Below are 16,807 nucleotides of genomic sequence, written 5' to 3' on the forward strand. Positions count from 1 at the left end.
GTAGCCTGTGATTAACCACTGATCAACTCAGACAATCCTATCAAGCACACTATTTTTAATTTCCAAAGATGATTAAACCACAGAAACTTGCACAAAGAGCCCAAATTAATCTCTTCACTTACTGTTTACATATGCAACATGGTGGGCAAAAAGTGCAAGCTCTGAGACCCAGCAAACACAAATTTTCTCTGAATGCTCTGTGAATAAGCTTACACCTGTTTTCCATGGCATGAAGTCAACTATAGTCCTTTGCAAAAAACTATGCAAATGCAAACTACAGATAAAAATTCTAGCCAGATAGGATGCAATATGGCAGATGATAAAAGTATTTTATTAAAAATTATTTACACTAAAATCCAAGCAATCTTTAGCAACAGCTAAAGACTACTGTCCAGGCCTAACGAAGCATGACATGTTTTTGCTTTTCTGTAATGGAAGTGACAAACACAATGCCTGATGTGCCAAGTTTCTAGCAGTACCTGACTAAACATAATCGATGTCTGAGCTAAACCTATTCTTCCTCTCTATTTGTCTCTTCCCCATTTCTACTTCTGTGTTGCACTTTTTGTGCCAATACCTTCTTTCCCAGAGTTTTTTTTCCTTAGACTGTTAATTCCTCATTCAGTATAATTTTGTTCAAGATGGGTAGGAATAAGAGAAAGCTAGTTAAGATTTTTACAAATAGATATAGCTATGTACAATACAAGTGTTTATGGCAGGTAGCACAGTCAAGGTCTGGTTAGAAGCTAACATGATGCTTGAATACGTCTTTATATTTATCCAGTGCAAGCCTTTTCTTAAGTTTTCAGCAAAGATGGAAGGTACATGGAATGGTTATCTATTGATACTACCATATGACACATTATTTCTAATCATGGGCTCTGCCCTTTGGGCTAACTGTCATATTTTATTTGAACATGAAGCAAAAAAACTTGACTTAAAGGGATATAATACATACTTTTCAAATAAATGAATTAACAGACACAAAAGAGACCAGGGAAATGCCAAACCTCCTACCAGAAGTTTGAAGTACTTTTTAGAAATTGTTAGACTCTACATCTTTTTCCATACTTTCTTCTTTTAAAAAAGCAAATACAAGTCATACCAAATCTACAGGCAGCTGTTTGTTGCTATGCATACAGCCAAACTTACAACACTAGTCCTTAAACATTCATGAGGCACAGAGATGAAAAAGCACGATACACAACAAGCACATATCATTATGCAGTCAAACTTCAGCTACATGAAACTAGCCTGATTATTCCATTTGTTTCACCAATGCAAGTCTGAAAGTATCATTCAAACCACATTTACATCATAGCCATCATTCCATCCAAAATAAACCCACAATTATGGGACTTAAAAGTTAAAAAAAAAAAAAAACAAAACCAAAAAACCAGTATTATTTGACACTGTTAAAAATATATTACATGAAGAAACAATTACCTCATTGTTCTGCAACGCTTGTTTTCCACTTCTTTTTCTGTAGAGGAAAAAATAAAGTATTTTGCTTGTTATTAACACACATTTCTTTGTCTTGATCTCTACACAGAAAAGACAAAAAGGAAAGCTTGGGATTACATCCCTATCTATTTCTTCCAAAGCAGTACAGTGCCTTCACAGCAGGGCTACCTTTTGTTGTTTTTATACAATTTCAATGAAACCTTACTCAATGAAACAATGAAAAGCATTCAGTTTCACATAGGGAAACTAAGTCTCCTTCTTTCATAGCCGAGTTTTGCTTTACATTGGCTTCTGTATCTTGAACTCCCAGTGTTTCTATGTTTCTCACATACACTGGGCAAGCATGGCTACATGGTTCCACCCACCACAAATGAAAACTACATGAATGTCAGTTCAGCAATCCAAGCAAGCCAACTTTGATGTTTTGCATTATCTACATAAGCCAAACAGATTTGTTTTGCATTATATTTGACTTTCAAATAACGCATTTTACTACATATAAAGATTATTTGTTCATAAACATGTGCTGCAGGGGAAGAAGTCAGATCCTGTGAAACCAAGTTCCTACAAAGGTGTACATTGGAAGGGGACCTAGTTTGTTTTGTGTCTTTTCCTTCCCCTGCATTTTACAGAACAGATAGATACAGAACAGAACACATAAAAGAAAAATATTTATCGACTAGTGCTAAACAAACATTCAAAAGTACAATGCTATTCTTCTTCCTCTCCTTTTAAGAAAGGCAAACTGACATATAAGAAAGTTATAGATTGTTTTTCTTCCTTTCTGAACATTCAAGCATCAGATAAGCACATGAAGCTGTTGGGAGAGTTTATGCATTTACGTAGTTTAAAAGTGACAGCTAACCATATTAAATTCTAACCTACCATTTCTCAAGCATCATAGTAAAACATTGAGAGCAGGCTGCCCTAAAACTACAACTTTCCTACACTTTTAAGACAGCACCTAAGAAATTACAGGTAAGCAGACTATGAAAGGCACTGCTCCTTCTGCCTGTAACATCAAAACAACTGCAGATTGCCACGCAACCAGTTATCCCACAACTTCATCAACAGCATCACTTCACACTTTAAAGCTCTGCAAAGAAAATATCTAGGATGAAACCATGCCTATGAATGTCACTGACCACTGAAGAGAAATAACTTAATTACGGAAGGAAGAGGCAAGGTAGCAGAATATGAGAAAAGAAGGAAAGGAGGAGACCATTAAAGCGAGAAGGGAGAGACGCCAATTTAACAAACACTTAATTAAAGGTAATGGTGAGATGGAAGCCTGAGAAAAGATAAAAATCTTGTAAGACTACTTGTGCAAAAAACAAAACAAAGAACATGAAAGACAACAGAGGTCAGACAGGGGGAAATAACTTAATAAAAGTTCAGAAGAGATATACCACTTAATCAGACCATGATGGAAGCACGTCTGCGGAAACGGTAAAACAGTGTGCAAAGCCTAAAAAACAACCTAGTTCAAAGCTACATCCTGGTGATGCAGGAGCAATGTATTGCTGGTACAAGAAACTTCTTAATACATGTTGTAGTTTTTCACGGTACAAAAGATTGACCTATTTTTTTTTCCTCAAAGCAAAGAGTGTCCTTGAGTATGGATCAGTCCAATCACATCTGGTTTGGAGAAAAGTAGTATTCTTAGGCATGAATAAATCGTTATCAAAGTATGTGGGTATTTTCCTAGATGATTCATGACTTGCTGTAATGCAAAAGGAAAGTATGCTGCTCTTCCAGATATGCTATAATAATTCCTAGTTTTGTTGCTTCAAGGCCTGCCAACGTTTGAAGTCACAACACCCATAATACACAACTATTTCAGCTTTAAAAGGATCAGAAGTGAATACATTAAAATAGTAATATATTAAGACGATGAGGCCCAGAATTATTCTGGCAGTTGAATACCTTTGATGTATTTATTCATACATTTTTTCCTACAGTAGCTGTTGAGAAATTCAGCAGCTGAAACTACTAAACTGAAACTGATTATCCATTAAAGAGAAAGGACTGTTCAGAAACAGTGATATTTAATTGTGAACTCGCATTTAATTAGAATTTATACTTATAAAGTTTAAGATAAAAATCAAGTATTTGTAAGTTGAAAACCTAATGAAAAGAGAGCTTTAACAGTGTTTTGTTCTCTTTTTCCAAAAAAATTCATGCAAGCTCAAAACAGGACTAATATATCACTAAGAAAGGAAACAATCTTCTATATGAAGCATGGATTATCTAGAAGCAGAAAAATAAATGTGGCTACAGCTACATAGCTCCAAAAATGTTGCTCTTGCTATTAAAAAAAAAATAAATTAAGCCATTGTTATTTTAACAAGTAAAACCATTTTACTTGCAAGAAAAGACTGTGCCAAAGTTCTGCCTGGAATAAAACTTACACAGGCCAATTACTACAGAACTTTTCCTTCTCAAGAGTCTCTTTTTTCAGTCTGATACCTACTGGCACTACTCCAGACTGTAGAATTTTTTTTGTGAGAATTGTGGTAACATCCTCATTGCATTTAAAGACTAAATAACACCCTCAATTAGTCAGCAAGAATACAACAAGACTATCTGGTTACAGCAGAACACTCTAACATTTGGAATAGATTCAAGCTCTCTGTTATTCCTGACATCTCATTTACTTAATGCTGGAGCATCACAAGCCTTATTGGTGAAGGAAGGCAAGTGCTACATGCTGTCCAAACTCTCTCCTGCACATAACTCCTCTGGTATAGAGGCCGTTGTTGAGTAGCACAGTGCAAGGACTGCTTGGAATAGAAACATAAGGCTGCCTTTTACTGCAATGTTAACTTTAGTGATTATTCTATCAACACTTATCGCTCTCCAGTTTGAGTTTAAAACTGTGCTTTTTATTATCATAGGAGTGCCTTGAAGCTCAAGTGCTAGTGATGCTTGACTTGGTGATGTGGGAGGGTAACAGCTACAATACAGCTCACGTTAGTAAAATTCATCACATGCCTATTCAATCAATATTACTAAATTCAGGCAGCTACCATCAGATTGCAGAAGAGCTCTACTTTTGATCTTTAGTGTGGTTACTTTCACTTCATCACGAGGTACTCACAACGAAACCCTCCCCTGAGCATATGTACTGAGGCTGATGCTGGACTGGCTGGGACAATGAAAGATCCCAAAGCAAAACCAACTTCCAGACAGTTTGAATGGGAGTAGCACTGGATTCAGCAGTGATGTGAAACGTGCCCCATAGAGAACACATTTCTGTTCCTCTCTATCTCAAAGTCAGAACTGTGCAGTGACCATTCACCATTAATTTCTCCCCTTTTCCTTCTATATCACAAAGTCCAGAAGTTTTTCTCCTGCTGTTCCCTGGATTTGGATTGCTTTTTTACTTCCAGCCACCAGTTCCCCCGAGACATTAGATTTTATCAAAAAGAATTCAATAGTTACATTACAGATACTAAGAAAATACAAGAACTTGCTTTAGGTAACAAAGAGGTATAGTGACAAAATAAGACTACAAGAACAAATATTCAAAAGATGACTTTATGGCAAGAAAAAAAAAATATGGCATACACCATAAAGCAATCTCATCCAGGAAAGTAAGTTATTACATTTTTGAACTTATGAATACCTAACTTTGCAGGTTAAAAATAATAACGGAATTTTAAACTGAACTACGACAGTTTACGTATGGAAAGAGTATTTTGAAAGCATGAGTCAAGCACAAATTAATACAGTAACATTTACTCAAAACTACACAAAACCTTGTATATTGAACTGCTCTAACTTCTCTGAAATAAAACATATAGGAATATAAAAGCTATCTTTCTTCCAAGCTCTTACTGTATCAATAGAATGCAGAGTTCTGGAGCAGAATTACTTAACTTACTATAACTCATCTCCAACATCTGCTTGCTTTTCAGTTTTTCCACACGGAAGATGCTTGACAAACTAAGTTTACTGCCAGGTAGTTATGAAAAAAAGAGTTGCCAATACAGTAATGAAATAACAGACTTCATTAAGTAGCAAGTAGATGATGAGCAGACTCTGACTTCTGAGCTTCCTTCATATCCACACAGACAAGGAGGGGTGGTGATGGTGAGGTTGTTGAAAAGGGTTACCCAGACAATATTTAGAAAAAGACATAAGATAAATGATGGTACTAAAATATTTCTCACAGTGAGTCAAATCTATTGATTTGGATAGGCATAGTTTCGGATAAGGATATGAACACAGATTATTCCAAGATGAAACAACACTAGAAGACTGTTTCTGCATCGTTTCTTTACAATTTTCTACGGAAGTGTGAAAAATCTTAATTACGTACATCTCTCTGCCTGTGTACAGCAGGTATTACTACTACCCTAGTCAAGTCTTTCTCCAAACTTCCACAGTCTCAGGCTTAAATTTTAAAGCAATCAATACATCAAATACTACTTTCAAAGGCAGAATTTCATCCACAGATCACCATAGTTGATGCAGCAACTTCTCTGCAGCAATGCAGACCAGAAAGCTAAGAACAAATCATGTAGAATGAGATACAAAGTACTGTTGATTCAGATGATCTATCTATGGAATAAACTTACAGAATATCTAGACTAAGTAATTCTGTAAAAATCATCTTCTATACTGAAGATGGGAAGAGAAGGAGCTTCTATAAAGACTTAATTCTATTAAAATAATAATAATTTTAAAAAACTCACCTTTCATCTGCTTCAGATGACCATCTATGGTAACAAAATATAAAGATCAGCATGAGTGTAATCTACATCAATTTTCATGGTGTTTCCTCTGACTGTTACCTTCATGCTAAACAAAACAAAGCATTCTTTCAAAATAATTCTCTATGCTTATGGTGTTTAAAGTCAGACTCAAGTCAAACTAACACTTCAGTGATTACAACAGGTGTACATAATAAAGTCACTTTTAACTACAGCAATATCTTAGACACTCCTTATCAAGGTTACCATTTACGATAGGGAGTATTATGATCAGTTTTGGACCTCCAGTACCAAAAAAAAAAATTTATAAACTTGAGCAGGTTCAGCAGAGAGCCATCACGATGGTCAGGATGGTGGAGCACTAGCCCTATAAGAAGAAGCCGAGGGAAGAGGGCTTGATCATCCTGGAGAAAAGGCTGCATTGCATGAACCTAATAAATAGCAGCTTTCCTTTACCTAAGAGGCCACTGAGGAGACAGAACCAGACTCTTTGCGTGGGCACGTAGAAGAGAGACCACAGACGTGAACTGAACTGGGGAGGTTCTAACTGTATATGAGGAAAAAAGAAAAATAATAATAAAAACATCATTATTACAATAACAGAGCATTGTAACAAGTCGCAAAGATTGTGGAATCTGTCATTGGATGTTTTCAAGATGTGACTGCACAAAGCCCTGAACAACCCAGTCTGAATTCAATGTGGATCCTGCTCTGAGCAGACATTTGGATTACGTGACCTCTTGAGGTGCCTTCTATCCTAAATCATTCTATGATTTCACTTTAAAAAACAAACAAACAAAAACCACACACACAAATCATGAAGAGATTAGAGAGAGAATGCGAAATGTATCACCTGAAGAAGTTTCAGGAAAAGCAACATCTCAGATGTAGCCTGCTACTGATTACTTAGCTGCACAGAGCTTTTACAGCAAAAATACAGGCAACAAGCAACGTATGAGCAGTACTGGGGTGACACAACTGCACCAAACTTTTCATTCATACATGCACGGTAACCAAATAGCAACTCACTAAAGATAAGTAAATAGGCAAGTACTTATCCAACAGACAGTAGGAAATACAACAAAACACCTTCCCCGAACAACTGAGAAACATGATCAGCCAAAACTAGCAAGATGTTCTAAAGAAACTAACAGTTTCAGGACTCTGTACTGGCAGCTGATCCCACTTCAAGGGTAGCAGCATAGCACGGGGGGGAGGCAGAAAACTTGATAATACCACACAATTTCAGTCTCCAAATAAGTGTTGGTCACAGCACTCAGTCTTTGGGTTTAACTCCATTTCCACACCAGTGAAGCTGTTCTCTCTAAAGAAACAGGTGACAATGGTGGTTACTCGAAAAGCATAATTCTCAACACTACTGAAGAAGAAAGTGATTTGAGAAACTGGGAAAAGCCTTCAAGAGGCTGTTGAGTATTACTGAAAGGTCTCAGGAGTACTAGTTCTGTGGTATTTATTAGCAAACAGGAAAAAGTTAAAGGATTACTCTATCTAGAAATACCTGTCTCCTTCCAGAACAAAGTTCAGTGGAAGCAATGTACACTGAGCTAAGCTTAACAACAAGGAATTGCAGATGAAAAAGGAGATATGCAAGACTTCCAGTTTAATGACAGGTGAAGAGGAAATAAAGGTTTGAAAGTGTTATGTTGTGCTTAAGTGCAAGAAAAACTAGGAATTTCAGGGCATGCTACCTTCCTTCTGTAGAGTACGATGGCTAGTTTCTGCCCAACACAATGTAAAGAAAGAGTACCTGTTTGAGGGGTAAGTGGAGCTTTTCAAAGAGACCTCTAAGCAACCTTTGTATTTGTATTTTGCAGACCTTACATTCTAGAATGGCACTGGGCAATTTTCATAGCTTTAAAAAAAAAACAACACACAAGATAAACAATTGTGTAATAGTTCAGTTATTTGTGCAATTCTCAGGCCAGTTTTGCAGTCAAGATAATACTGTAACATTATAAAGACAGAATACAATTCAAATGACTAAAGATGGAACGCAGCAGCATACCCTGTTACAGTGTGAAGAAATAACAGCTACAATAAGAAAAGTATAGTGTCAGTCACAGCACACTCATTGGTAGACATCGCTTCATATTGCATACCCCACAGAGAGGAATAGAGAGCACCAGCACAGTTATTTCAGGTCAAGGGCAGAAACCTTACTCAGACGCCTGGGCACAGTCCAAAAGCATGCCCATTTACACAGTACACCCTGAGCACACACAGAAACCAAGAGCACAATTTTCTTGGCTCCAGGCTGGTGGCTAGTTGCAGCATAACCAAAAATAATGCAAGGAGAACGCATCGAGTCAACCAAGAAGGGGACTCTGAGAAGGTCACTGACAGCTGTGTCACTGCAAGCAGGCCCTCTTAATTGCTCTGCATTTGCTAAAGCTCAAAAAGTTTCTGCAAACGTTTGAGACAAAGGCAATGAAGTACCACTGTCAGAGGAAATTCTACATTTCAGTAGAAGTCTGCATCTTGATAACGAAGTAAGATGTAGAGAAAAACCTTAGAGCTATTAGTTTTTCCACAAGCTCGTGCTCTGACCTGAGCTGTGGCTGTAGCTCTCCCTCCCAGCTAACAGTGGAAAAAAACTTATAGCTCCCTGCAAAGTGAAAAATAAAAGTTTCGCAACGTTACACACACTTAAACTAGATCCTGGCTTAGACAGCAATCATTTTATGCAACTTAATCAGAGAGAAACCACTAATTAACTACCTAGGTCCAAAACAAAGGCAGTCGGAATGCTAGGAGTACGGCTGAGTCATCTGGTTTCTCCTGTCTCCATACCCTCCGGCTGAAGACAGGTTTTCTGAGCCCCAGGCAGGTTCTTGTACCAAATTTGATTTTAGATGCATTTTCTAATAATCCTATCAGCATGTTTTCACCTTTTTTTTTTTTTTTAATTTAAATGCTAGTGCACGTACAGCAAGTAGTGGACTGAACAGTCACACTCACATTCTGGATAAATCTACTTCAATGTAGTTATGTAGATTTTTTTTCAGACACAAAAAGCAGCACAGGTTCCCTTTAAAGTTTCTACATACATGGTCACAGCTTATTAGTCTGCAGCAAGTAATTTCACCCTTCTTGTCAAGCAGTCGGGGGGACTGGACTAGAAAGGTCCCTTCATGCAAAGTACACTAGCAAGGCTCACCTAAACATCTTCAGAACCTAAAGAAATCAGGCAAACTAACAAAAGGGAATAATATCTAAACATACAAAAACCAGAATAAAAATGCATGACTTGCTTTAAGTTACAACTGCCACTTGTTATGTTTAAACTTTAGTGTTATATTTGAAAGCTCCTCCAAACGTTTGAACATGTATATGTCACTTCTGATTGTACTTGCATCAGTCACTGCCAAGCTGTAGGTTCATGGCCAGTCCAGCCGACGACAAAAGCAGAATACCTACTTTAACTATGTCAGAAGAAAAAGGCTGAGAAACCCAATGATAGGCAAGTCCATAGGTCATGTGTCACCTAAGATGAACTGTGTAAAACCCTATTTGATACAGACTGTGTCAACAACTCTGTTGACCTCTCTCAACTCAAATGAGCCTTTCCCCTTGCTTTAGCCACGTCTAACCTTTAAAGCCTCAAGCATACATTTTTCTTCCCTTGTGCATTTTTAACTCCACAGAAGGTATTCCAATGTCCAAACCCTAGCATCCTCTTGGATGCTAATGGACACAGCTGGGTGATGTCTAGCAGCAGACTCTAAAATATTTTGTCACCTTTCCATATATTACAAATTTCTTCCTATTAACTCCACTCTTTCTTCCCTTTCCATGATCTTGCAGTTCCAAACTCTTTGCCCTAATTACTTTCTATTAGTCCTTTCAGTCCCTTCTTCCACCAGAAAGCTGTATGAGTTAAACACCTTCTTTTTGAAAGTCATCCAAGTTGATTCTCCATGGACAATATCCAGTTCCTTTATGTAATACCACCTAAGGTTTGACTTCTGAAGCAATCAAATCTTAAGCAAATACTCTGCCGCTTCTTGTTTGAGGCAGTAATGCCTAATATTCAAGACAAAGCTCATAAAACAGACATGGGATTAGATTTTTGTGGATGAAAGGTAACATGTAACTTAATTTTATTTTATGCATGTAGTAAAAGGGAAAAAAAAACATAATGTACAATCCTATACCGTATAACCCTACTTCAGCATTTACTATCTTTTTGAGTATTTATATTTAATAAGGGTTTAGTGTCTTTGTTTAAAATAGTACAACGTTTAGGTGAACCAAATTGGAGAAGCAAAAATGTAAAGGTTGGGGAGCAAGGGGGTGAAGAGGGGCTCAGCATTTCAATGGTTTTAGCCATTATTTTTTTTTTAATATGGTGCAAATATGAACTACAATCCCCACTCATGAGTTGTCAGTAAGGTTAAGACCATTTGTGTTCAATTAAAATAGTAATTCATAGCAACAAACTGCTATCCCCTAGTAACAGTAGCTGTTAAAAGAGAAACATTTATTGTTTGTGTTTGCACACAACCACTCAATACTTCTATTACAGCACAAAACATCATTTAGGAAAACAGTAAAGATTAGTTCAAATATTTATTTCAATACTTTTTATGACTTAGCAAAGAAAAAAAAATCCATTCCAAACGTCAATCTTTTCAGACCTTGCTCAGTGACAAAGTCTTGGGCATTAAGCATTTTTCTTGATTTTTAACCAACAGGGGACAAAGAATAGCAATCTGACTTCTGCCGGTTTTCCTTCATTCTTCCACTCTATAAATCCGTCTCCAATACTCAATAGTGGAAAAAATAGAATGACTGGTCTTTAGAACAGATTTTATGAGTCATTTCCCTAAATGGAAGCAACATTTTCAACTGTCAAGGCACTGATCATCAGTGCTAGAGTCACTTCTGTTTGCAGAAACAGCTCATCACGGATTAAAGTCATGATTGTTTTTCCCCTGTACCATGTACACAGGATAACGTAGTCAAACAAAACAACTTCTTATGATTCTAAAAAAACCAAATACTACAACTGAAGTCATAATTGCATTTACACGTGACAACTTCTCTCCTCCCAACAGCAAATGAAGTTTTCGCAAGGAAACAGACTTTTTAAGGACAGCAACTCAAATAGAGAATTTACTCCAAGGAAGTAATGTGGAATACTAACAAATTACTATAAGCAAACAGTTCTAGTCATTCTGTTTTGCAAGATTTTAGAAAGTAGTGGTTAAAATATATTCTAAGCTGCAATCGATACCACCTCTCGGTTCTGCAAAACTGTGAGCGATGTAATAGCTCTTACAGAAGAGCATCTGTGACTAATCCAGCTAGCACTAATTAAGTGATCTTTGACCTACTAAGGTAGGTTAGCATAACATATACAGCTTAATTATTCATACATTACTACTTGATATGAGTTGTACTGGACCTTGCCCCTATTGTTTGACAGCAGAAAAGTAGGTGAAAGTTGCCTCCTTTCCTTCCTACAACTTCTGTAACTGATTATTCTATACCAAAATTAACATACACAATATGAGAAGTCTGTGTAAGATAAATGTTTTTGAATGTGTAACAAAAAAGTTGATTTGCTAAAAGATTTTTAATATTTTTTAATTTGTACGTTATTTTACTTTTTAACTTTAAAAAACATAAACAATAAAACAGAAAACAGCTATTCCAAGAAAACTTGATATAACAGCATACCTTATTCTGAACATAAAATATGTATAAGCATAAATACTTAAAGTGTCTGTTCTTAAGTAAACTATGTGAGGAAGGAAGTAGTTTTGCAGGTGAAGTTTACAGTTGCACTACAACACTTCCACGGTCCACTTAATTGTCAAGACCAGTGTTTTGCTGGTTATATTCCACTCTGCAACATTGACCTTTGCCCTTAGGAAGCTTAAAGCTAGAATTTCACCTTCCAGAATTCAAGAAGCTGGAATTCAACTCACACTAACATGACACGACATTTTCAGGCATTCTATACCAAGGTTAACAAAGGAATTCACACATACAGAACTAAATCACCACTGTTGCTCACACACTTTACTCTGTTAACCACAAGCAGCAGATACACTACCAGTCGTCTTCCAGACTTATCTAGATTGCCAAGTGAAATTCTTCTCCATAGGAATAAGTAAACAAATTTAGACTTCTCCCTCTTCCCAAAGAGGCAGAGAGAAATGCAACACAGAAATTAGAGGGTACACTAGGCCCTAGAGATTTTTATCATTACTGCACAAAGGTTTACCACTTGTTATTATATGTCAGCATCATATACCAGCACAAGTATGCTGGAATATGTAAAGATTTGGCACAATGACAATCCCTTCCAAAAGCACACTATAATTTACAATAGCAACAAAGCATTAAGAAATGAATGATACATGAACTAATGAGACTAAAGGAGGATGAGGCAATGGTAATAACTGGATGCTTTTGTCTAAGCTGGTGGCATAGGCAACGTAGATTACCTACTGCCAAGTCTTGATAGGCAGCATTCTGTAAGGCTCCTGGCAAGGTTTGCCTCACAGGGAAACATGGAGAAAAGAATGAATGCCAGTGGGCAAAAACCATCCTCAAAAACAGCACTCAAGCAACAGTACAACTATTATTTAAACAACTGAATGTTGGATGTTAGAGTTTGGAATCTATGGCCACGATACAGCACCAGTAGCAACACCTTAGCTGTGGAGGGACTCAAAAGTGAAAAGCAACACATACACGCAAGTGGAACAATCAAGTTTGCAGGTACAGTACTTATTTTAGCAACTGCATTTCTAATAGATTTGAGAATGCACAATGGCTTGAGAGACAAAGATTAAAGAAGTAAAGGATGAGGTATCAGAAAGACTGCAGTACAGACAGAGGAAAATGGACAGATCAGGTCAGGCTCTAACAACTCCATTCAACTGCTGAATTAGCTGGAACATAATTCATATATTATCTCCACTTCCCAATTCTCACTAATCTTGTAATAGCAATTGGTCCACCTGATATATATGAATGCCTCACTGTACCTAGCAAAATCAAAGATTCACACGGGAAGGACACATTCCGAATATAGACTTCATCATTAAGGCCAACGCTCCCTTTCAGTATATTAACTCTCAAGCTAACAGATGCATTGCCATTGTCAAGTCCTGCAGATCAACATCAGAAGATCTGCAAGCAAAATAGTTTATGGGGACAACCCAGGACCCACGTTATATTTATTTCAAGGGATAGGGTGATTATTCTGGACAAGGTCTAGCCTGCTTCTATCAACTGAAGGCTACTAGTAGTGGAAATATACCAAATGCATTTCAAAACTGTGCTGGACTTGCATCTACATTTGAAGATGTGCTCCGACCTGAGTGTAATCTAGTTTGCGTGCTCCAAGATCAGTCCTCAATAAAGGCAGAACATAAGCATGGACAACTGGCAGATTCACTTTAAAAGAATGGTCTTGATCTGAACTAAAACGTAGATGCTCCCAGAACATCTGCATGGCCTAGTCTTTCTTACAGACATTATTATAATGTATTAAGCGTGAAAATCTTGCACTACAGTGTCTGTAACTCTCCCAGCTCATCATTTTTATGTCCTTCTATATAGCTCTTCTCCTTTTTTACAATGGTATTTCACTAAATTAAGCAGAGATACCTGAAAAATATCACCCTCCCTGTAAGTTTGATAGAAGAGTAACTCTCAGCAATAGTTTGGGATCTTGTTGGTTTTACTCTCATACAAACAACGTAAGCTAGAAAATGCATGAGTTGTCAGCACCATATCATTTCTGACATGTTAGATGAGAAAGTTACCTAACTTCATGAAGCCCTTAAAGATACCATGTGTATGAAAGGAGTTGGGTAAAATAAAACTGCATTGTTGCTTAATCACAGGTATGTTATTACTTAAGTCTATTGAGTAAGTCCATTTCACCGTCAGAATCTAGCACCAGGATAAGTTTCTAGTGAATACACAATAGCTAACTGTACTACTGTAACATACCAGGTCTTCAGCATATGGTCAATAACCTACAGCCACAAATATGCTAAAATCAGGAAAGGATCGAGTCTGAAGTACGTTCTTCATCTGCCACACTTTATGGTACCCAAGTGCTTCATAGGAGACTAACAGATACACGCCCTGGCACATGTATGCCAGTACGGCACCCTCACAGGCAACAGAACCAGACGCTACCCCTCCGAGATCGCTACCCGTGTGCCTGACTGCCACACGGCAGCACTAAAACCGCAGCCGGGGTCCATCACTTGCCTGTGCAGGTAGGGACAGCCCTAGAAGCGAAGTTCACCGTGAGGAAAATGGAGAAAACGAGCACAATTTGAGCAAGGCGGGGCGGCGGCTGGACACTGGCACGAGCGGCACCGACGGCGCCGGAGGGCGGGCGGGCGGGGGCAGCAGCCTGACCCCTCTCCACAGGAGCCGCCTCCCCGGCCGGAGGGTGCCGGCAGGGACGAGGGCTGCCCCTCCGCCAGGCCGGGAGCCGGCCAGGACGACCACGGCAGCTCCCGCTCGCCGCGGCCTCCCAGCCCTCGCCCTGCGGCTCGCCCCCGGCGCCCCTCCCGCCCCAGGCTGGGCCCCCCCGCTTGCTTCCCCCGGCCCGCCCCGCCTCACCCGTGCTGGGCCGCCGCCCGCCGCTTGTTGAGCAGGCAGAGGAGGGCGCAAGCGGCGGCGGTGGTGGCCCCAGCGATGGCGGAGTGGCGCACGGTGAGGTACTTGCTGTAGGCAGCCATGGCGCGAGTGCAGCCGCGGAGCCCAGCCGAGCCGAGCGGAGCCGAGGCCAGCCGAGCGGGCGCGGGGAATGCCGGGAGGGGAGGGAGGGGAGGAAGGGAGGGAGGCGGGGCCCGCCCGGCCACTCCTCCGCTGGCCAGGACGGCCCCGCGCAGGGCCGAGCCTGGGCCGCGAAGCGGCGGGCAGGTTGTGCAAGGCCGGCAGCGGTAATTAACGCTCCTCTCCCATCTCCCACGCCGGCAGGGAGCGGGTGAGAGGGAAGGGGCGCCTCCTCCCGCGCCAGCGGGGCCGGGCCTGCCGCCGGCTGTCCTCGCCGGCAGGTCGGGCTGAGCAGCCCCGCGGCCCGGCCTACCCCCCCGGCCTCTGTCACCCTCGGCTTGGCACCTCCTGCCGTGTGGGGCTGGAGGCATCCCTTCGCCGGGGGGCGGTGTCTTTGTGCAGGTGTACAGTGGGATTTCTGAGTGTGAATTACGGACGCCATATAAACGTGGAGGCAATGCGAAATAAACCTTTGAGAGGGACTTTAAGACATGCTGTCTTTTTCGTTTTTTAGGGCCCTGAGAGGAGCTGCCAAGATTGCCTTTCAGACAGAGGGTGGAATGAGTTGTCGCCTGTGTTAAATCCAGGAAAACAATCCCTGTCGCAGGCAGAGCCGCACCAGGTACAGCGGGAGGTGCCAGCCAGCCTTCTCCTACTAAACCAGTTATACTCGCACAGGTGCTTTGTTCAGCAGAGTTAATAACAGTTCTCCAAGTCGAGCTATACCCGCAAAAACATCCATGCCAGCATAACTGTATTTACACTGGATCCAGTCGTCTCATCCCTCAGAAAGACACCTGATATAGTATACAAAGTGGCGGTACTTCCGTACTTTCTGCAGGAACTGGCCAGTTATATATTTAAAGTCTGTATTGGCGCAATGGTTAACACTAACAACAAAACAATTTCTCTGGTCAAACTCAAATGCAGATCAAAATGCAGTTGGAATCAATGTATTTATTTTTAATCTACAAAGGGTTTTCATACAGGCTTTTAAAAACATTTGAATACCTTTAAACATTGTGCATTTGCTATTGTAGTATAAGAGTGTGCACATAGGTGAGTCCATTTATTGAGTATTCTCATTTCCTTCAAATATGTCTGCCTGGAGTAGAAGGACTGAAGCTGCAGTTTGATGAGAGGTAATCTCTGTTTCTTCATTGTGAATCACCACATATACTTTTCTTTCTCGCTCAGTCTCCCCATCCTTGGTATCATTAGGCATTTTGGGGCAATCTTATGTTTTGATGTAAAAGCCGAAATGTCAAAACATCAAATTATTCACATTTCCTAGAGCACTAGAGTTAGGACTACTGAATCTAGTTCTCCGGAACTTGTTCTGTGACCTTGGACAAAACAGTAACCTCCCTGTTTTAAAATATCTGCTGTACATCAGTGTTTTGGGAAAAAAAATCATTAACTATTTAAAGTGTTCCTGATTCTCAGGAAAATACACAGCAGAACCAGCAGAACCATGCAGCATTAATAATTTCATCTTGTTTTATAAGATTAATTTTGTAAAAATACCTTGTTTTTTTTAATCTTAGATACTTTAGCAGTAGGTAAATGTAAGAACCTAAAAAGAGGTAGTTTCTTCATCAAACTTCTTATATTCAAATCATTACAATAATGAAAATGTCTACACGTTTTCAGGTTTACTGAATCTTTGAACTACAGTTTTGCTGCTACTTTTAATCTCAATATCTGTGCAGAGATCAAGAGCGCTGTGATATTGCTACACATTACTTTAAAAGTCCTCTTCCCCCCAAAGCTTAGGTTGGTTGTACCCTTACACAGAACTAGCTGTCTAATATAGCCTAACTTTGTTTACATACAATGTCCATCCA

General features: G+C 39.5%; 1 protein-coding gene across 2 annotated transcripts in view; it reads right to left on the reverse strand.

The window, feature by feature from the left end:
* The window catches only part of ABCD3 (ATP binding cassette subfamily D member 3), a 31,781-nt gene extending 16,768 nt beyond the window's left edge, over window positions 1-15,013 (reverse strand). Inside the window, exons 1-2 of one of the 2 annotated variants that reach the window (XM_074597381.1) lie at window positions 14,805-15,013; window positions 1,447-1,483 (exon numbers count right to left, since the gene is read on the reverse strand). In XM_074597381.1, the coding sequence (XP_074453482.1) occupies window positions 1,447-1,483; window positions 14,805-14,923 (156 nt within the window). In that variant the 5' untranslated portion in view covers window positions 14,924-15,013. Of the gene's footprint in view, window positions 1-1,446; window positions 1,484-6,164; window positions 6,252-14,804 lie in introns of those variants that run through there. The other variant, XM_074597380.1, reaches the window with a different exon arrangement.
* Between the last annotated feature and the right edge of the window lie 1,794 nt (window positions 15,014-16,807).

Source organism: Larus michahellis, chromosome 8, assembly GCF_964199755.1.
Source record: "Larus michahellis chromosome 8, bLarMic1.1, whole genome shotgun sequence".
NCBI classification, from domain to species: domain Eukaryota; kingdom Metazoa; phylum Chordata; class Aves; order Charadriiformes; family Laridae; genus Larus; species Larus michahellis.